The 21938-nt window shown below is 32.3% G+C and overlaps 1 protein-coding gene and 1 pseudogene across 1 annotated transcript in view; one reads left to right on the plus strand and one right to left on the minus strand.

Annotated features, from left to right (window-relative positions):
• Positions 1-440: 440 nt before the first annotated feature.
• The window catches only part of LOC140054101 (phosphatidylinositol-binding clathrin assembly protein-like), a 44789-nt gene continuing 23291 nt past the window's right edge, over positions 441-21938 (plus strand). Inside the window, exons 1-12 of the mRNA XM_072098970.1 lie at positions 441-554; positions 2948-3026; positions 3271-3353; positions 4273-4436; positions 5869-5971; positions 6917-6956; positions 8246-8302; positions 10441-10552; positions 10784-10890; positions 12374-12415; positions 16420-16467; positions 18617-18693. Of these exons, the coding sequence (XP_071955071.1) occupies positions 4418-4436; positions 5869-5971; positions 6917-6956; positions 8246-8302; positions 10441-10552; positions 10784-10890; positions 12374-12415; positions 16420-16467; positions 18617-18693 (605 nt within the window). The 5' untranslated portion in view covers positions 441-554; positions 2948-3026; positions 3271-3353; positions 4273-4417. The remainder of the gene's footprint in view (positions 555-2947; positions 3027-3270; positions 3354-4272; positions 4437-5868; positions 5972-6916; positions 6957-8245; positions 8303-10440; positions 10553-10783; positions 10891-12373; positions 12416-16419; positions 16468-18616; positions 18694-21938) is intronic.
• LOC140055788 (5S ribosomal RNA) lies at positions 3671-3788 on the minus strand (annotated as a pseudogene).

The following is a 21938-nucleotide window of genomic DNA, read 5'->3' on the forward strand; positions in this document are numbered from 1 at the left end:
TTGCCATGTAATACATGTTCATTTATCTGAATAAACTTTTAAAATTTAAAAAATGCAAATTTTAAAATCGATTTTTTATAAACCTGAAATTAGACACTTACTGAAGAATGACCTACACACATTCAGTCACTTTCTCCTATCGGAAATATAAACCAGAAATGTATAGAGAGGGAAGCTGCAGGCCTACCTACTAGGCTGATATGGAAGCAAACACTTATGTACTTTTCTTTATGATATTTTATAAGTCAGAAGCCTTTACTTACTCTACTACTTTTATTTCCTTTGTGTAAAGGGTTCTTTGGTGGTGGGAAGGTGATGGTGGAAGTATACAGTTTGAATAAACTGCCACACTACTGCGCGTGTGTCACACGCAAAAGGAGAAGTCTTGATCAGGTGATCAGAACACTTGTCGTATCACGTGATATACTCCACAAACAACAATAAATTTCATCCACGATCTGTTTTTTTTTGGGAATTAAATATAAAAATGCTTTTGATGCTAGAAGATGAGCATAAGGACCATCTTAGCTTTCTAACCCAAGTTGAAATAGATGGTGTGTTAATAGTCTTCAGTTTTCTATTAGTATTAAAAACTGAACTCTCTAGCTAGCCTAATTAAAACTAGAATAGAAGGAAGATACAAACATAGCACTGCAGCCGGCCAGCCAGGGTCTCATTCATTGATTGGCTAAACTCTATTAAGCTGGGCTTACGAGACTAAATTATAGGCCTAGCTAGGTAGAGCTATATTTAGGACTTAGTACTGAAATTGAGTGTTGACAAAGTGCGAGGCAGCGAGGCACGCGAGGCAAGCCAAATATTTGTGCGAGGCATCATTTTATCATTTCCAAAAGTGCGAGGCAGGCGAGGCATATAGTTTACAATTTCAAAAAGGTGCGAGGCATATCTTAACGTGCTATTATTATGCTATATTATAGGCCTAATAATCAATCGATACAAGCGTATCTAAATAGATTCGTGTATACACTCATCATATTGTTTATTTTTATGTAACGATTGTTTTTTCATTCAAGTCATATCGTGTCAAATTTTACTTTTACGAAAGTGCCCAAACTACGGTTAAAAAATCTGAACTTTCGATAAACAATAATTGTTATAGCGACACACTCATCAAATGACTGCAATGTTTGTTGGCATTTCGAGCGTGTTCACTCACATGTCTCTCGAACATAGCAGAGTGAAAATAATATTTTGTCACACCCCTGCGCCTAGATCCGGTAGACTCGAGAGATGGAAAATCCCTCTTTACTATTTAGCAGGTAGCGGAATGATTCAGCTCTCAGCTCAGAGGATTGTGGTGCATTTCCCTCCTATAGCACGTGGTTTCAGCAGCAACGCACAGACTTCTCTCTGAGCGGCGTGCCAAAGACATTTTTGACATTCCATTCTCTAGGAACAACACGTGTACCTCTCTCGCAAAGGTGAACAGCGATTGCCAGGACATGTTCAATAACTGGCGGTGAATAAAAGGTAACTGATATGCCGATCCAATAACAGCATGCCGCAAAGAAAAAAATTGCGACAGAATTCTGGAGCGCGTGTGAAAAAAGACTTACGTCCGACAATTGTAATACTAGGCCTAAAATTAAACTTTAGCTAATATGCTTAGCCCTAACCTAGATAAGAGGCCTATGTAGAAAATAATTTAATCAATTTTGATAAAATAATAATTGGTGTAATATTTAATAATGATACACTATTCCTGTTTTAGTAAGCTAGGTATATTACGAACGATTTTTATTTATTGTTGTCCATGTACGTACTAATAAACCTGGCGCTAGTTTCCTTCGCTTGTATTTTTACTCCAAATTTGATAACTAACTTTATCGTGTGAATACCACACCTTAGAAGTATACCTCATGAGTACTTTAATGAAAGAATCACATAAAAAGTAACAAATAAATCCTTAAATCAATGATTTGACAGGCGTGTTTCTCGCACACTGTTCGCGAATTTCACTTATTCAATGTTCAATATTTTTGTTTCTATGGAGCGCCAAAAGAGCGACGATAATAGAGGACTAAAACTTAGTGGAATGCGTCAATTTCTCATGCATTTATTGGTGAAAAACACGTTTTATTTCAATATATTTGTTAATTTGTCAATAAAAATGTTGTAATATGTTACTGCTGATACTGTTCTGTTTTCAAAGAATAATAATCGATCCTAAATCAACATCACTACCTAGTCTAGACCTTGGACATCCTACTAAGGATATTATGATGAATTTTTCTATTTTATTCTTTAAAAGGTTAACGAAACCGTGTACATTATCAACAGTAACATTTTTCCTTACTGACAGTGACAAAATCTATTGAAATTGTACTTGATTTTCACCAAATAATGCGTTAAATATAAATGGATTCCACAGAGTTTTTAGCCCTCTAATTAATTTTGCTCTTTTGGCGTTCCATAGAAACCAAAATATTGAACATTGAGTGTGCGAAATGTGAGAAAAACAACGTCTGTAAAATCACCAATTTAATGGATTTATTGTTACTTTTATGTGATTTTTCTTCATTAAAGTAGGCCTACTAATTCTAAGCTGTGGTATTCAGGATAAAGCCTTGGTTAAAATACAAGGCAGGTGCAAAAGGAAACTAGCCTAGCCTAGCGGGCCTAGGCCTAGGCTACTTCAATTTCGGTGATTTCCTGCCTTGCAATTTTGAGAAATGATAAAATGATGCCTCGCATTTTTTGATGATGGTAAAACGATGCCTGCCTCGCATAAATTTCTGACTTGCCTCGCATGCCTTCCCTGCCTCGCGTGCCTCGCTGCCTCGCACTTTGTTACTACCCACTGAAATTGTAAGTTTTAAATCACTGCCTCTTTAATGTCACTAAAAGTAACTTGAGTACTAAATAAAAGGTAAGCATCAATCCCAGCCAGATACCATGCTTTTTTAAAACGAATTTACTTTTTCAGTGGTACAAAAGTTCTGCCAGATTGCTCTGGATTTTTATCAAGAATGGTTCAAATTCAAAACTGTACCAATCAGCTGCTCGTAAGTTGCCCTATCTACACTATCGAACTTTATTTTATGTAATGTGCCCATACTATATCACTACCATATTTGTCCACATCACACTTTGACAGTGTAGACAGAGCTTTATATAAATTCATGCATTTGATTAAAAGTGAAAATATTACTTTGTTTTATTACAGTACCTATTATGTATTATACTTCAAATATCTAATGTGTTTGCCTGAATGATGATATAAAAAAAATGAAATAATCTTTACTACAGAAAAACTATCAGTTGATGCTCTCACAGTTCAGAATGGAGTTCAGGGACTTATGTATTTACTGACAGAAAGTTCTAAATTAATGGTAAGTGTGTTAAGAGGTACAGTATTGTACCCCTTGGTGCCCCTCCCCACTTTAAACTCTTATATCTATCATTGTCGTAGAGGAACCTGTAAATTGAACATTTTCTATGTTAAGAATTGAAAGCTAACTTTTATGGCCGACTTCTGTCGTAAACGACAATGTCAACTAGTCTTGCATTGATCTGAATGTCCAGTGCCCACCTTAACCAGAGGAGAGGCATAAGCCAATATGTCTGAGGCAGATACTAGATGCAGGGGCTGCCATAAGAGTCGGCAGTGCTGATTTCAAATGCCTAATGAGTAATGGTACCCCAGCTCTATATACAGCACCCGGTATTCCCAGATGGTCTCCCATCCAAACTCTAACCGGGCCCAATGTTGCTTAACTTTGGTGATCTGACGAGAACCGGTGTTTCAACGTGGTAAGGCCGTATATCTATATAAGATAACTTGCCTATTACCATATTAACTTGCATTTAAGCCCTTAAAAAAAATATCTCTTACTATAAAAAAAAGCAATAACATCAATGAGATTTGTCTACGCTATCAAACTAGTTTGACCAAAAAGTGTGATGTGCCCAAATATGGAAGTCATATGACATCATCATGTCCATATATGGGCACATCACACTTTTTTGTCACATAAAGTTTAATAGTGTAGACAGAGCTTAAAAAATGGAAAGCTAAACAAACACTGACTTGCAGAAAACCATTGGCATAACCCATTTCATGTATGATCAAACTTACGTAATTTATGCCATAATTAATGTCATGCATGCACACGTTGAGGATAAGAAATAATGCTTCCTTAAAAAACATTTAATTAATGTTAAATTGTCATCTAATTATGTTGCTACAGTTGAATGCATGCTTTACAAATAAGTTTATATTTGTGAATAAAAATGTTCCATTCGTAACAGGTATCAGAAATCGACTTTCAAGACTCTATTCTAGTTCTGAAGAACTGAAAAAAGAATTGCTTCAGATGTACATGGAAAATCGGAAAGAAATCCGGGAAATCATGTCGGAAATGTCGATGGACTTTTCCCATTATCACGATTTGGAATGGAGATTGGATGTCGAGGTAGGTAATAAGAAAACAAAATGAAAATGTATTGTTTTTTTTCTGAATCTTTAGAATTAAAGAAATTGTATCGAGGTTCGAATATTTAACGAATTGTCTACATGATTAAAATACCAGTCGAGCGGTGTGATCACTCACCTACAGTAGTACTTAAATTTAAATTTAGTAAACGACACCAAAATACAAACAGCACACCTACAGCACCCCTGAACGTATTAAGGAGTGCAATTTGTAGCACATCTACAATTTTCATACTGTAAGACCAGGCCTGCACCTTACTCCACTTTATGTCTAATATCACAAACAGGCATATCCTCAGGTATAGTCTCAGTATTGACGTTTGGTCTGGATGTACTGTAGGCCTCTCTCTAGCCAGTTCAGATGAGTTTTTACAAAAAGAAATGCTTCATAATCAGTTTTTCCCTGAATTAGGGATTCCCTGGGTATAGTCCCCACCCCAAAGTGGGCCAAATTTCATTTTCTAGGGGATTGGGATTATATCATAGGATATACGGTAATTTTTATTAAATTAAAAACTCAAAACAAACTACATAAATATTGTTAATTAATAATTTTACATAGAGGGAAAGTTTTGATAACAAAACAATAATTGTAAAACATGATCCAAATTAAAAATGACATTTTGATATGGTTCCTTCATAACTGGTAATTGATATCAACAATGAAACAAGTCATGTAATATTAAGTGAGTCATATACAAATAGTTTGTTCACCTCGCATATCTTTCATACAAAATACAAATACATACAAGGCTTTGATCTAGGAATAAACCTTAAGCTTTGTCTACACTATCAAACTATTTTGATAAAAAAAAAGGTGTGATGTGCCCTAATATGGTACAGTAGTGATATGCCTAAATATAATTAGTGATACATCATCATCATGTCCATATACAGTACTGTATGGGCACATCACATTTTTTCTTTCACATAAAGTTTGATAGTGTAGACAGAGCTTTAAAAAGAATCTATAAATAAATTATGAAAATGACACACAAATTAACATACAAATTAATGTATAATAATAATGTATTCATGTAAAACCCTTGGTCGATGATTCAGATTATTTTTTAATTAAACTCAAAAAATATCTTAATAACATCTTTGTGGTCACAAAAAAAGAAAGGTTGTTATTATACTGTAGTAACAATTTCATTTATATTGCCAATGCAGGGAATAATTGTGTTATACTACATACAGTGATTATGACAACTGTATTTATATTGTACAGTATACTATACTTATTCATTGTTTTTTTATAATGTTAAAACTATGTTAATTGTGGATACTTTAATTAAATAAATAATTTTGAAAATCCATCATATCTACCTACATTTTATTTATAATTATTGATTTTATTATATATCTTAATAATATGTCTTTGTGTTATTATTTTTACGTGCTTTATATAGGATATGAAATGTCTACATATATCAGAAGATATGCTAAATACGTGAATCAGAAAGCGGTCTCCTACAGACAGGTCGCGTTTGATTTTTGTAGAGTGAAAAGAGGGTAAGTATAAAAATAATAAGACGGAAAAAAAAGTGGTGATTGTGACCATTAAATTTTCAGTGCAGTCAACTCTTTTAATACTGGGCTGTCCAAAAACTGGAAACTTTCCCAAAACCAGACTTTTGTTGAAAGAACCCATTTTCTTTGTTACCATTAAAAACAAATTTAAATTAGGCCTAATAATAATATTCTGGATTTATATACAGTAGCGCCTAATGTTGTGAAACCTCTATTAAGCGCTGAAAGTTATTACCCCAGTCATTTTTCTTTTTATCAAACGTGTATGGAAACATACTCCCATAATGCAGCTAGTAATCAGCGCAAAGTTGTGTTTTGATCTAACCGGTTTCCCATTTATACACCTTGGTGGAGAGAGGCAAACATAAGTATCTTGCTTAAGGATACAAGCAATGCGGCGAGAGTTGGATTCAAACTTCGATCTCGCGATCAGTATGAGAATGTCCAACACACTGCGTGACACGCCCTTGGAAACCTGACAAAATTAACTTGAAAACCATACATATTTGGTCAGCCTAAGGGTGTCCGGTATTGGGAGAGTTGACTGTACTACCATTTTCATTTTAACATGGCTCTGTTTAGTGCCATCATATCTTCTGAAGGAAAAAAAAAATGCTGTGAATTTGTGTAGAAAATGATCAAGTGATGAAATGGAATAGTTAATCAATGAGTGGATTGTAATGAAAGCAAATAGCAAGCTGAGCAGACACTTCATACGTATTCCTATCTTTAGACACAATGCGATGCTTATTTGTATGATATCTCAAGCTGTGAATAACTACGGTACTGCACAGTATCCTCTTCAGATTCCACTGTTGCAGCCAGGTTTATTTCTGTTTAATTCTCAAGATTTCTACTTACCATTTTTTTTATGTGTAGTTTTAAATTTAATGTTGTATTCAATTTTTATCATATTTGTTTTTATAGAAAAGAAGATGGATTGTTGAGGTCCATGCATACAGAAAAGGTACATGACTTTATATTTTAGTATACCATAAGGGATCATATCAACATTATGTTACTACGCGAGAAAGCTAAATCTAAAGCTACAGGTATTCCGCTGCAGTCCCTGGCAAAATTTGTTTACTGTACATGACTAATAAAATCAGTCTTTAAAAAATAAAATTGATGTAAATTGATAGCAAGCAATTAAACCTATTGAAATTAAGGTTTTGTTTCTGCTGCATAAAAATAACCCGTTTAAAAACGGTGTGAATAAATTAACCCAAATTTCTTGGACAATTTTTGGTAGCCGGTTAGATGGCAGCGCAAAATAACCGGTTAAAAACACCCATTCAATTCGGTGTTAGGATACATTTAACTGGTTATCACTGCGCAATTTTGAGCTGCAACACAAAATAACAGTTATTTGATTGAAAGCTGCTTACCATGAGTCAACTATACTGCAGTAACGTTTGAATTAACTGCCAGGACCAATTGCATTTTGGGTAATTCTAATGATTTTTGTCAACGACCACCCACTGATTTAAACGGTTATTTTGCAGTAAAAATTTAGCAGAAATGCAGTCAATATAAAAATTACATTTTAAATAAACGGTTTATTTAGCGCTATGCAGCAGAATCAGACCTAAAACCCCCTGGGATTATGCTAATGACAGGTGTTACTTTTTTGCAAACAGTGTTATTGAATTTACTAATTAAACATCGGCCTGCTACAAAATTACTAATCGGAAAACACAGTGCTGTATCTCCATATGACATTTGACCAGTATCATAGAAAAATTCTGTAATACAGTGTCCCATGAGTATCACATGTGCTGCCTATATCGTGGAAGGTTAGGTTAAACACATGTGATGTTGTATCACAGGAGTTTCTTTGATACTGGTCAAATTGTAGATATAGCATAATCGGCTATCAGAAAATGTAATATTTAACTGATTATGTTTTCAATAGAATTGAAATGAAATAAATCGTAATAAAGTTACTCGGTAATTGAAATTCATTCTGGTTTACCTTAGCCTTAAATACGATACTCAGATTTTTCTCACTAGGATGGTAATCCGTAACCTTAAGCCTTGCTAAAATAAGATTAATTTCACAGATTTATATGTTTGCTACGGCAATACACTACTGTATAATAAAACCATTGTAGACATTTATATAGAGGTCCATTAAATTTAGACATGGTTTTAGTATAGGTTTTGTCATTTAAATGCTGATTGGTCACTACAGGGTCATAGGTTAAGTGAATTGATGATAAAAAAAGAGTAACAGATTTTTTTTTGATTTTTTAGCTGTTGAAAACACTACCCATACTACAGGACCAGCTGGACTGTCTACTGGAGTTTGAGGTCTGTTCAAATATAATTTATTGTAATTTTCTTTTCTAAATTTTACATTATAGATGTATTATCTCCCGAAACATGAAAAAATAAAGATGAAAAAAATCAAACTATGAATAGGCCATTTTGTATAGTTTTAATAAAGATATTCACTTAAAAAATGTATTGTCCCCCAAAATCATGACAAAATAAAGATTTATAAAATCAAACTTTTAATAGGCCATTTGCTGTTTAAGAGAAAAAAATATTTCACTTTTTTTTTCACTAAATTAATTTTAACCAAAAACCATTGTATGACAGACAATTTAAGTACTTTTTGCTTTTAAATTACATTTGTTTCAGGTAAATAATTTTTTTTTCTGATCTAGTTTTTTGTCAAAGTGAATAACTGTTAGTGACATTAAAATGGCATATTCATCAAATTTTTTAAAATTTTTAAAATAGTCGTTTTAAGAGGACAATACTGTATTTTTATTTAAAGCAAACACCCTCCTTTCCTCCAGACAAGGCGATATTTCTGTAGATTAAGGTTTTATCAGAAATAGTTTTGATCCAATTTTGTGTCAAAGTAAAATAATAATGTGATAATTATACAAGATACAAGATAACTTTATTGTTTTTCTCATGGCAACTTAATATAAAAATAGATAAAATCAGTATTAAAATGTTACAACACAAAGTAAAATGCACAGTACTGTAAAATATGTACAGATAACGGATAAATGCTATCAGGTGTTCCCAGGTGTTCGAAAATACAATTATTTGTGTTTGTCATTATTACAGTATATTTAAATATGCATTGTGTTATGTAATAATGGCCTGTTTAATACAACATGATGGTAGCTACAGTGGTAGCCACTTTTTTTGTTACTCACTTTAAGTCTGAAATACTGTAGACCTTAACAATTCTAAAGCCTTGCGTACTACATTAAAGTTGTATCCTAGCAACAGGATATTTATGCATTATCAGTACTAAAAGTGTCTAATGCTCGTTTATTCATAATAAGTAATTTATTAAGGTTACACAGAATGTTGTTGACATTTGTATGAATGCTGTATGTCGAAATAGACAAACTGTATGGCGTTTTGATTATTTTACAACTTGTACTTTATTTATTAGAATCGTAAAAGTAAATAACATATTAAAATTGAATAGGCCTATAGCAAATGGTAATTCATGGAAAGAAAACAAAAATCTATATTGTGCCTAGCTTACCTGGATAAATCGAAAATTGCCCATGCCCTTCTAAAAGGAGAGCTATGATATGTATAGCGTGTTGATTATTTTATTGCTTGTACTTTATTTATTGGAATCGTAAAAGTAAATAACAGATTTAAATTGAATAGACTTATAGCGAAGGGTAATTATTAATTGAAAGAAAAACAACAATCTATATTGTGCCTAGCTTACCAGGATAAACCGAAAATTGCCCATGCCCTTCTCAATGGAGAGCTATGATCCATGAACATCCTTCTACAGTGCATTTTCATAATGATCATTGAAGATTTGAACCCAGTACTATAAGGCTGAAAGGCGAACATCTACACCAAGCATTTTGAATGCAAAAAGCAGAAGTACATCTGAGTGTACTGTAATTATTGGATCATACCGCTTTTACAGAGTCATGTGTTCTGTTAAGATCAGGCTAAGTGCTTAGAATATGTCAGGGTTTTCTTCGAATGTTCGCTTTAAAAAAGGGGTTTGAGTAATTCACACTCTTTGTGTATGAACATTACAAACATATAATGGTTTAATGCATCTAGATACATTTTAAAACTAAAGATGTACCCCCAAAAACATGAAAATTAAAGAATAATTTATTTAGACTTTAAATAAGTTGTTTTGTAGTCTTAATACATTTAATCACTTCTATAGGAAAAAAAAATGTTTTCACCTATAAAATGACAAAATAAATGGTTAAACTTAAATTCAACCAAAAACCCATTGGCTGGCAGCCAATTTGAATATTTTTTGCTTTAAATTGCATTTTTTCAGGTAAATAATTTTTTTTTTATTCCAATTTTTGATCAAAGTGGTTGACTATTATGAGACATCAAAATGGCATATTCAACCAAACATTTTTTTAAGAATTATTTTTTCAGGATAATATAATAATGTAACGTTTTTATCATTTTTGTTGTTGCAGGTAAACTCATCTCAACTTTCGAATGGCGTTATTACTGGTTGTTTCATGCTACTTTTTAAAGACTGTATTCGATTGTTTGCTTGTTATAACGATGGCATCATTAATCTTCTAGGTAAGACAACCCGAAAGATGAAAATAACAGAATTTAAATCCTAAGTGTCAACGCATTTTGTCTGTAAAACTTAAGAACATAACTATTATTCCGGTGAAATAGGTTTATTAATCTTACCTGGATTGATAAAAGAAAACATTAGTCTGAAATTCGAGAAAGATACTCCTAACAGCCATTTAATAATTTAAACAAAACAAGTAGAATTAACATATTTTTACATTTGTTTTGCAGAGAAATTTTTTGAAATGTGTAAAAAAGATTGTAAAGTTGCATTGGACCTATATCAGAAATTTCTCATCAGAATGGACAAAGTTTCCGAATTTCTAAAAGTAGCAGAGGTAAATAATTTTTTTTGTTTTGAAATTAATTTTTTTTTTCTCCAGAAAAGAAAAATTACAATAAAGAATTCACTAAAGATTTAGATATGTTATGCTTTTGGTACAATTATTTACTTTGTGTATTAATGCTCACATTGCATGGTAAATGAAATTCAGTTATAATAATTATTTGGTAGTTTCTAAGTTGAAAATGGAACATTGACCGTGTTCGTACGGCGATTGAAATACACGTTTATTTGGTTTTTACCCTTGGGGTAAAACCCATACGACGTTCGTACGAATAAACAAAGTACCGGTAAGCTGACACGAAACCAATTAAGATCGGAATTCTTAGTTCAAAAAGCGCCCTCTGCGTCGACCCATATCAATTGACATGGCGTGTTGACAAATTCAACCGGATATCATGTCGTTTCGCGCGCGAATCGTTCAATTATTTTTCAATCAACAACCAGACCTAGGCTATATAATAATACATCGAATACAATTTACTTTTTAACTAAATAATGATCGAAAATCCTGCTAACGTATGTTGTTTGTTGACGGCTTTTATACTAATGATGGACGATGTATTCCAACCTAGGCATAGTGGATTCAAATTTGGATGGCAAGACGATGATGATTACCTAGGCCTACTACAAAGGCTGCATACACACGGCCAAGAGCGGCTAGCCATGACGCTTGCGGCGTGTAGAGAAGCAATGCTTCAACAAGAAGCCGCTTCACTCCATTGAATATTAACCGTAATTTCACTGTTCAATTAAAATATGTACTGCTCCAACTAGTAAACACAAACGAAAAATAAAAATAGCGTGGTTACGGCAAAAAAGCCCTGATAAGAAATGGCCTCTGACCCGGTTGTTTACCACAATGAAATGACCAATCAGAAAGCTTATTTGAGGTCGCTTGATTAATTATACCCCGAGGCAGCGTGTAATTGGAATGGGATTGAAATGACCAGTAAAGTTGGTGGATTTTTCGTCCAGATGGTTTTCTAATTTTTTTATAGCCAGAGGCGTAAGTTAATTGCCACGCGCGACCTCACAGTTGGAAGTACACGGTAGTTTCAGCCCCGTCCGAACGGGCCCATTCTCTAGTTGACCTCACCTTAAAGATGTATTCTAAAAAACTAATTTTTAAAAATGTTTTTGTCGAATATGCCATTTTTATGTCACATATTAGTTATCCACTTTGACCAAAAATTGGATCACAAAAAATATTATTTACCGGAGAAAAACTGTAATTTATAGCAAAAAAATTGTGAAATTGGCTACCAGCCAATGGGTTTTTGGTTTATTTGATCATTTTATGAAGTGAAAACATAATTTTTTTCGTGTTTTTTTTTCCGGAATTGATTCATTTCGTTACAACTACAAAATGGCCTGTTCAAAATATGATTTTATTAATCTTTATTTTTTTATGTTTTTGGGGGATAAATACATCTTTAAACAATGTTTAATACTTTTAGATTTTTTGTTTTTTGTAGCAAGTGGGAATAGATAAAGGAGAAATTCCAGACTTAGCAAAAGTAAGTACTTCTCACAGTGTTTATAATTTCAAGTTTGTTTTAAGTGTTTTGTGCATTTTTGGTCTTCATTCTGTTAAACTGTCATTTAGTGTTTGTCTCATTTTTGGTTGTATTTTTCTTTTAACATTTTCCGTGCTAGAATTATCACTAATAAAATGTTAAAACAAAATGTCCAACAAATTTAAATTAAACAAACTAACATTTAACAAAATATTCTGATACTAGCTAGTAAAATTGTAAATTAAACAATTGCAAGTGCTTTGTTTACATTCTGCTTTCCTTGTTATTACTCAAAAGTCTTAAATTGTGACCTTTGACCTGTCCAGGGTCCAATTAAATAGCCTTCGGTTGTGTCAACCAATCATTTACCTTCATTTGTAACCAGTAATAATTAGATACACACTACAGTGATTATAGGAAAATCAATCGTCTTGGGTTCTTTCAGTTAAATTATATTAAGCCAGTGGAAGAATTTTATGTTTTTCACTATTAATTTCCATATTGCTTAGACTATTTTAGTATAACCTCTAAATAAGGACCATATTTTAGACTTGTGTTTTTAGAATATACATTTTTTAAAAGTTGTCCTTTTTTAAAAGGGCGTATTTTTTTATTTTTTTTACTATATTTAATGTGGGTGATCCATCCAGCAATTGCCTCATTAGGGACCCTCAGAGGTTTACAAGACAAACATATACACATAAACAAAGTCTTATTATAAGTCTTTGGGAGTGGAGTTGTAATTTTGTCCTTAGAAAAAATCCTGACATGTGACAGGACTTGAACCCAAGACTCTAGGAGTGGTAGCCAAGCATCATAACCACCAAGCCACAACTCCACTATTATTTCTTGCATATTGGACTGTTTATTATCTATAACAATTAGTAAAATACGAACCCATAACATACAAATCTCAAAACAAAAAACCCTACAGTATGTTGCAATGATATGATCACATACATTGATTGTTGTGGCTAGATAGATTTAATATAATGATAATAAATTCACCCCTATTAATTAATGGAATGGTCTAATTTTGAATAGTAAACATTGACTAAATCTGTTTTCCTATATTCCAATTAAAGAGATTAATTATCTATCTACAAGTTAATGTGTTGACATTTTCAATATTATGTTTTAAAATGCAAATGCAATGGGAGGCACTTTAGTAAAACCTAATTGCATTAGTGCATGTTATGTGAGGGCGTGTGGCGCAGAGTGTTGGACTACTGATCGTGAGACCGAGGTTCGAATCCAACTCTCACCGCATTGCTTGTAGGCAAGATACTTTACTTACGTTTGCGTCTCTCCACCCAGGTGTATAAATGGGTACCCGGTTTAGTTAGATCAAGATACAACTTCGCACTGATTACTAACTGCATTATGGGAGTATGTTTCCATACGTGTTTGATCCACAAAAAAATGACTGGGGGTAATAATGTTCAGCGTTTCACAACATTAGGCGCTATATAAATCCAGGATACTATTATTATGTGGTGAAAAAATAATGTTTCACTTCATAAACATGAACTTTAGTCATAGTAGAATATTGTACACCTACTGTTGTACAATACATTGGGGACCATGTCAAAGTTATTCTACTGTAGTTGCTGCAGTAAACCACATCTTGTTTACTTTTTAAACCTTATTTTTAGCAAGATTATTTATATTATACACACTGTTTATAGTAGTAACTGACGTTATAAACTTTTACTGTACATTACAACAAAGTACGATCAAATGTTATTGCAGTACACTCATTTTAGTTGCTGCAGTAACTGCAGTACAATAATTTTGACATGATCCCTTAATCAAATCTTAAAAAATACTAAGGATGTATTAAAAGATTTTATTGTTTGCTGGAGCCAAGGTTTAGCTTATACATCAAGATAACCACCTGTCTCTTCTAACAGTTAATTGGTAGATTTAGTTAATTGGTAGATTTAGTTAATTGGTAGATTTAGTTAATTAAGAAATTTGTATCAAGACACTTTCTTATATGTTTTTGTTTTTTTTTATGGTTGAAATTTATATTTCAATCATACCTGTAGTAAAGAAGTTGTCAGTGTTTGTTATTGTATTAAATAGATTAATTTACAAAATAAGTCGCAACTAAACTATTATCTGTTATATTTTGTTTAAATTTCATTCCAGTTTAGGCAACTTCCCATCAGTTTTGAAAATGTGAGTTTCTCTATTCCTAGCTTGCAATGCTCAAGACTTGACTAATGCATTGGCTGCCTTTATTATTATTTATATGTGGTTACTACATGAACCAGGGAAGAGTAAATATTTTATTATCATACTCTTCCCTGCTATAAACTCACTATAGAAATCGGGCATGGAAAGACTTTTGAGCAAAAACAAGGAATAATGACCATATATGGGCTGTAAAACCTTTTTTTTAATTCTTGAATCCCAGAGAATTTGGCAAAAAAACAAAGTTGCATATAATAACTTATTTATAATTTGATTTCTAAGATGTATAGTTCTCGCATACATTTTTTTGCATATTTCAGAAAAAAATATTTATTATAAGCAATTGTGAAAAATTTGTTTCAAAAACGTTTATTTATTTAGCACAGAAATTAAAATTTGTTTAAATTTTTTTATTTTTCAATCTCCTTATATTTCCAAATATCATTCACATTATTGGATATAATTGTTATTGATGGTCATGCCCTTATTTGGTCAGACCCATATGGTCAAATTAAGTACTTTTTGTAATTATTCCATACTGATTAGTGCCCTACGGTTTTGATGATTTTTATATTTTGTTGTCAGTAGTTTGCAACAGGAGTTCCCTTGTTTTTGAACAAAACTTTTCAATGTTTTTGTATGGTTGTACCAGGTAGAAAGGCATCAAAAATATTTTTCTTGTATAAATTCAGATTTTTTTTATCCATAGGTTAAACTTAAACATTCTTTTCTATGAGAAAGTAAAATTTTGTAAGAAATTAGAAATGTTTAAAAGGAATTTTTTCCTCCGTCTCCCTTCAAAGATAAATTATAATCTTAAGTTATTTAAATTTGTTTAAAAAAATTGTTTTAATAGTATTTACTATCAGTATTTGCAATTTTTGAGAGAGATAATTATTGCTGTAGCATTTACTCTTCAGGATCATCTTGGCATGATTACCATTATCATCTTTATTGTCATATTTATTACAATCATCATCATCATATTGATTATAATCGTATTGATCATCATCATATTGATCATCATATTGATTACAAATCATCATATTGCTTACAATCATCATCATATTGATTACAATCATCATATTGATTATAATCATATTGATCATCATCATATTGATTACCATCATATTGTTATTATCATCATATTCATCACATTGATCATCATCATATTCATCATCATATTCATCATCATATTCATCATCATCATCATCATATTCATCATCATCATCATATTCATCATCATCATATTCATCATCATCATCATGTTGATTACAATCATCATATTGATCATAATCATATTGATCATAATCATATTGATCATCATCATCATCATATTGATCATCATCATCATCATATTGATCATCATCTTGAATCATTATCATCATATCGTTATTATCATATTTTAAATATTAAATCATCATTGATTATTGTCTTCATTAAATAATCATATTTGTTATTAACATATTGATGATAATCGTGTTATTATCAGTTATATTGATTATTATCATCTTCATATTGATTATCATCATTATAATTATCATCATGATCAATCCTATTATCAATTCAAATCAATACAACCAGCAGTTTTGATTTATCATTTTAGCATACTGTACGTCAACAAATTTAGATTGACGTACAGTACACTACAATTAGTAGTAATGTTTCTTTCAGAGAATCAGGTTAACTTAAAAAATCATTCATGCATACTAATTGATGCAATGTAATCAACAAATCAGGTCTATTTAATTAGCTTCTTCCCCTATGACGTATTCCATTGATAAAATTTGACCTTTTTCCAATAGGCTCTCAGCTTAGAAAGTGGTTTGCAATGGCTGACCGATCTTCTACAGGTAGAGAATAATTTCTCATACAACTGTAAATGCACCATAGATAATTTATGTTAATAGTTACATGCAATATACTCAATATTTACGGCACAAAATATTAGTTTTAATAAAGTTTTTTTTTGTTGCGTTGTATCATATTTCCGTTTTTTTTAATACATGCAATTTCTTTGCGTTGTTTTAGTTAAATTAATTTAAATATCTTTGGCTTTTAGATTGCTTCTCTATCTGGTACAACCAAAACAAAACTATAATTCAAATCTTTATATTATATAACCTTTTTAACTGGTTGCCATGGTAAAATACTACTAATATACCAATTAACATAACTTTTAAAACGGTTTCATAAACTATTTTTAACTAACCCTTTTATTTAATTCGGTAATTATAATTATGTTTTAACTTTGTGTTTTACGATTTTTAACCTTTAACCTTTTGTCCTTACCCTCTTAAAAATTAAAATATGATTTGATCAAGTGGAAATTTGAAAAAATGACGGTCATTTCAAATGAAAAATACTTTTAAGAAAAATGTTGGGCTGTGTATTTTTTTCATTGTTGTCGTCATTGTTGCCACTAGCATTCATCATGTTTATAATAGTTCCATTGGTTTGTTTAAATCGGTCATCACCACAAAACATCATCTTTAATCAACAAGAATTAACTTATTTTTCAAAGAATTTCTGAATTATAATTTAGAATAGTATGCATGCACAATATAATTTCTGATTAACATTTTGAGATTTTATCAAAATGTGATTGTGTGTTTATTGGGATATTTTGGAATTTGTTAATAACATTTCTTTAATTTTATATGTGCATTTTTCATTTTTGTGAGTGTAAATTGTCTGAAGATTAGTTTAAAGGTCTGTCTACACTATGTGATGTACCCAGATATGATAGTGATACGACATGATCATGTCCATATATGGGCATGTGACATCATTTCGTTGTCACATACAGTTTGATAGTGTAGACAGAGCTTAAGGAATAATAATAGTAAAGATTCAGGATTGGGGTTTTTTGTTGGTTTTTTTAGGTAGATGTGGAAAAAACATAAATTAAGTGTGAATAATTAAACCAGATTAATCTGTGTTTTTAATATTGTGTATTTTTTATTAATTTGTTTTTAGAAATCAATTATAAGTCTTTATAAAATTACAAAGGCTCGTCAGATGGGCTCGTCAGATGGGCTCGTCAGATGGGTTGCTTTTCATACTAATTAGCAAGTCCGATATCTGCCAGTGCCATTTCAATGTTGTCACATATTCACCAACATGTTAACCAATCATTCTCTAACAATATTTACATTCTTAATTTAAAATATTATTTTATTTTCAGTTTTTTGATATTACAGTAGTTAATATTTATATTATTTTGCATGTATTTAGTTCTATACTTAGTAATATTACTAATTGCTATATATACAGTAATAGATTGATAATTGATGATAAACCAACCATAACTTCACATATTATAAGTTTAAAAGTTTATTTGTTAAAAGAAATCAATCCTTTACTTTGACTGGAGGACAAAATCATAAAAAGACAATAACTAGAGGCTATACAGTTGTGTACCTTTTAGCTGTTCATTGAGAACACTTGCGAAAAAATGTAATTCTCGGGCAGGACTTAACCCACAACTTTAAAATCACTAGCGTTCATACTGTACCTCTAGAATACCACCGAGCTATGGTTGGATTCAATCCCCAAGAAAGCAGCGGGTACTGCGTTTATGATTATTGTAATAACAATAATATAAATAATAATAATAATAATATAATAATAGTAGTATTTAATTACAATAATCATTATATTATAACAAAAGTAAAACTTGTACATTATTATAATTTATTAAGCATTTTTGGATTGTTTGACTTCAATTCATTTTAACTCCGAATACTAGAACAATCTGTGTGTATTTATAAAATCGTTATACCTCACAATAGTAAATAATGATTCATTACGAAGAAAATCACAATAACATTCAATTTTCAAATTAAATTTCAACAAAAATGCTTCAATTGCATTTAAATGAAAAATATTCTAAACACATGATTATGCAGATTTTATAATTATATTCGTAAAAGCTTTTTATATTGCGGGTAAAAATCTGTGTGTAATTAAAATATTGATTTTCATATTTTGTATTCTTAGGCTCCAAGCAGTCTTCTCGATGCGTTAAAACAACATGTTCAGTCTATGGAGTCTAGTAAAAAAACGCAATGGGTAAAGTAAGTAATGTTCTCTATTCTAAGCATACTCTGTAATTAATGATATAAATCAACCATTAGTTTTCAGTATTTGTTTTGACAGTATTAATTTAAATGAACAGTAAGCTTTGTAAAACGACATAAATTGGTATGTCATCATTAGCATCCACATGATGCGAATAGCAAACATACAGTAAATAAGGTTGTATGCTGGAGGCCAAGCTGATTATGGCACAGGCACAGTTTTGAGGCTCTTAATTGTCTTAAGCTCTGTCTACACTATCAAACTAGTTTGACAAAAAAAGTGTGATGTGTCCAAATATGGTAATGATATGCTCAAATATGGTGGTGATGTCCTTATATGGGCACATCACATGTTTTTGTCACATAAAGTTTGATAGTGTAGACAGAGCTTTATAAATTGAAATTGAATAAGGACTAAACATTAGGTTGGGATACAGTGTACAAATCTGGCTCTGCACTTAAAGATGGAAAGAATAGGAGTACCTCAGTGTTCTGGTTCATTTAAGATCCTGTCATTGTTACAAGATTTTTTTTTTGGAAGAGGGGGGTGGGGGGATGTAGACCCTATTTGAATATAGTGACAAGTATGTATAAAGTGTAAATCACCTATTAGAATAACTCACCCTAAGATAAAATGGCACCTTTGTCATAATGCAAAACAGACCTCCCAGTCTCTCAATAACCGCCAGACAAAATTTTCTCCTGTCTCATTTTAAAGACTACAAACCGATAGTACATACATTTACCTTTACGAGGTTAACTAAAGGCAAAACAATTTTTTGGTGATGCCATCAATTATGATTTAGTGTTTTGTATTAAGGGAGCGTGCCCAAATGTTTTTACTCCGTTAAACTTGTTGTAACGCAAATTTTACCGTAATATGCAAGCTAATTTAAATAGGGTTGGGCGTGTTCAGTGAGGCATATCAAGCCCTCCCTTTTACTAGCTACTATGCTGTTGTTATCACTCCATTGTTTAACGCGTAATTAACGGGAGACCGGACATGCTGTTCAGTGTTGCGTAACGATGATTCCAACGCGTTATTAACAGTCCTTGTTATGGTATGTTGCGTGAAATCCTATGATGACTCAAAATAACGGGTTATTAGCAGTCCGGTCATTGTTGTTACAACGCGTTGGAACAACGTATATAATTATATTTATTAAAATAATCATGTATAATACTATATCCTAGGCCTACCGTAAAATAAAAATATATATAGGCCTAGGCCTACACGGTAAAATAAAAATATATAGGTCTAAGCATACTATTTACGATCCGATTCATGGTATTTTTTAGGCTGGTACGTCGGGCGACACGTGTCTAAATTTCTAATAGCCGACTTTCACCTGAAAAAAATACGTATTTTTTATCCCTGGATGTAACATGATATTGACGCGAATACCGCACTACAGAGAGCTAGGCCATGAACGATTCGTTAAAAGTACACCGCCAGACAATCGCGTAGCTATTGTTTAGATTACATACTATAAACAATTAATAACAAAGAAAGCCTAGAAAGATAAGCTCCTCCTCTCGTTAAAATTGTTAAATAATTTATTGTTATTTGTATATTACATAAAACCTCAGTACTGTGGAATAATGCTACACTCTATATAGGCCTACTGTCATTCAATACTATCGTCCGTTAGCTCGGCGTTTAACGGACACAAACACTCAGTAACCTGTGGAATAATGCTATACTCTGTATGCTGTCATTCAATACTATCGTCCGTTAGATCGGCGTTTAACGGACACAAAAACTCAGTAGATTGTGGAATGATGCTACTCTATTGTAATTCAATACTGTACTATCGTCCGTTAGATCGGCGTTTAACGGACACAAAAACTCAGTAACCTGTGGAATGATGCTATACTCTATATGCTGTCATTCAATACTATCGTCCGTTAGCTCGGCGTTTAACGGACACAAAAACTCAGTAAATTGTGGAATGATGCTACTCTATTGTAATTCAATACTATCGTCCGCCGTTAGCTCGGCGTTTAACGGACACAAAAACTCAATACAGTATACCATGGAGCTATAAAATTGTATAGCTCCATGAGTATACTGTGGAATGATGCTATACTCTATATGCTGTCGGCGTTTAACGGACACAAAAACTTAGTAAACTGTAGAATGATACTACACTCTATATAATAGGCCTACTGTCATTTAATACTATCGTCCGTAAACTCGGCATTTAACGGACTCAAAAACTCAGTAAAACTGTGGAATATGATGCTATATAATACTGTCATTCAATACTATCGTCCGTTAGCTCGGCGTTTAACGGACTCAAAAACCCAGTATACTGGGGAATGATGGTATACTCTATATGCAGCTGTCATTCAACACTATCGTCCGTAAACTCGGCGTTTAACGGACACAAAAACTCAGTAAATTGTGGAATGATGCTATACTCTATCTGTCATTTATTACTATCGTCCGTTAGCTCGGCGTTTAACGGACACAAAAACTCAGTAATATAACCTGTGGAATGATGCTATACTCTATATTATGCTGTCATTTTAATACTATCGTCTGTTGGCTCGGCGTTTAACGGACACAAAAACTCAGTAAACTCCGGGAATGATGGGTATTCGAATGATGCATCTATATACTGTCATCTATCGTCCGTTAACTCGGCGTTTAACGGAACAACGCACTGAATAGTAAATTCGCGCTTGGTTGAGAGCAAGTAGGGGAATTCCCTTTTTTGCGACGCCTCCCTACTGCAAGAAGGCAATGGCACATTGTTTTTATATATTTATTTTATATATGTACTGTTAGTGTTTTGCCTATTACACCATTTAGGCCTAAATAGATACAATAATTGTTAATGTACACAGTTTTTTTTTGTATTTTGTAATAAACATGACACCCTTGCAGCAGCATCACGGAGGCTGCCAAAAACACCGTGGTGCGTGTGTACATCGCATCGCGGTGATAAAAAACCATGTGCTTGCTAATAACGTGACGTCATATCGCCCAAAGTTTCATCCTCTGTTTTTGGACACACTCGAGGTCAGCGATAGTTAAAGTAATAATTTATTTACGTAATACAATAATTGTTAATGTACACAGTTTTTTTAGTATTTTGTAATAAACATGACACCCTTGCAGCAGCATCACGGAAGCTGGCCAAAAACACTGTGGTGCGTGTTGTACATCGCTTCGCGGTGATAAAAAACCATGTGCTTGCTAATAACGTGACGTCATATCGCCCAAAGTTTCCTCC

This window comes from Antedon mediterranea, chromosome 7, assembly GCF_964355755.1.
Source record: "Antedon mediterranea chromosome 7, ecAntMedi1.1, whole genome shotgun sequence".
Lineage (NCBI taxonomy): Eukaryota > Metazoa > Echinodermata > Crinoidea > Comatulida > Antedonidae > Antedon > Antedon mediterranea.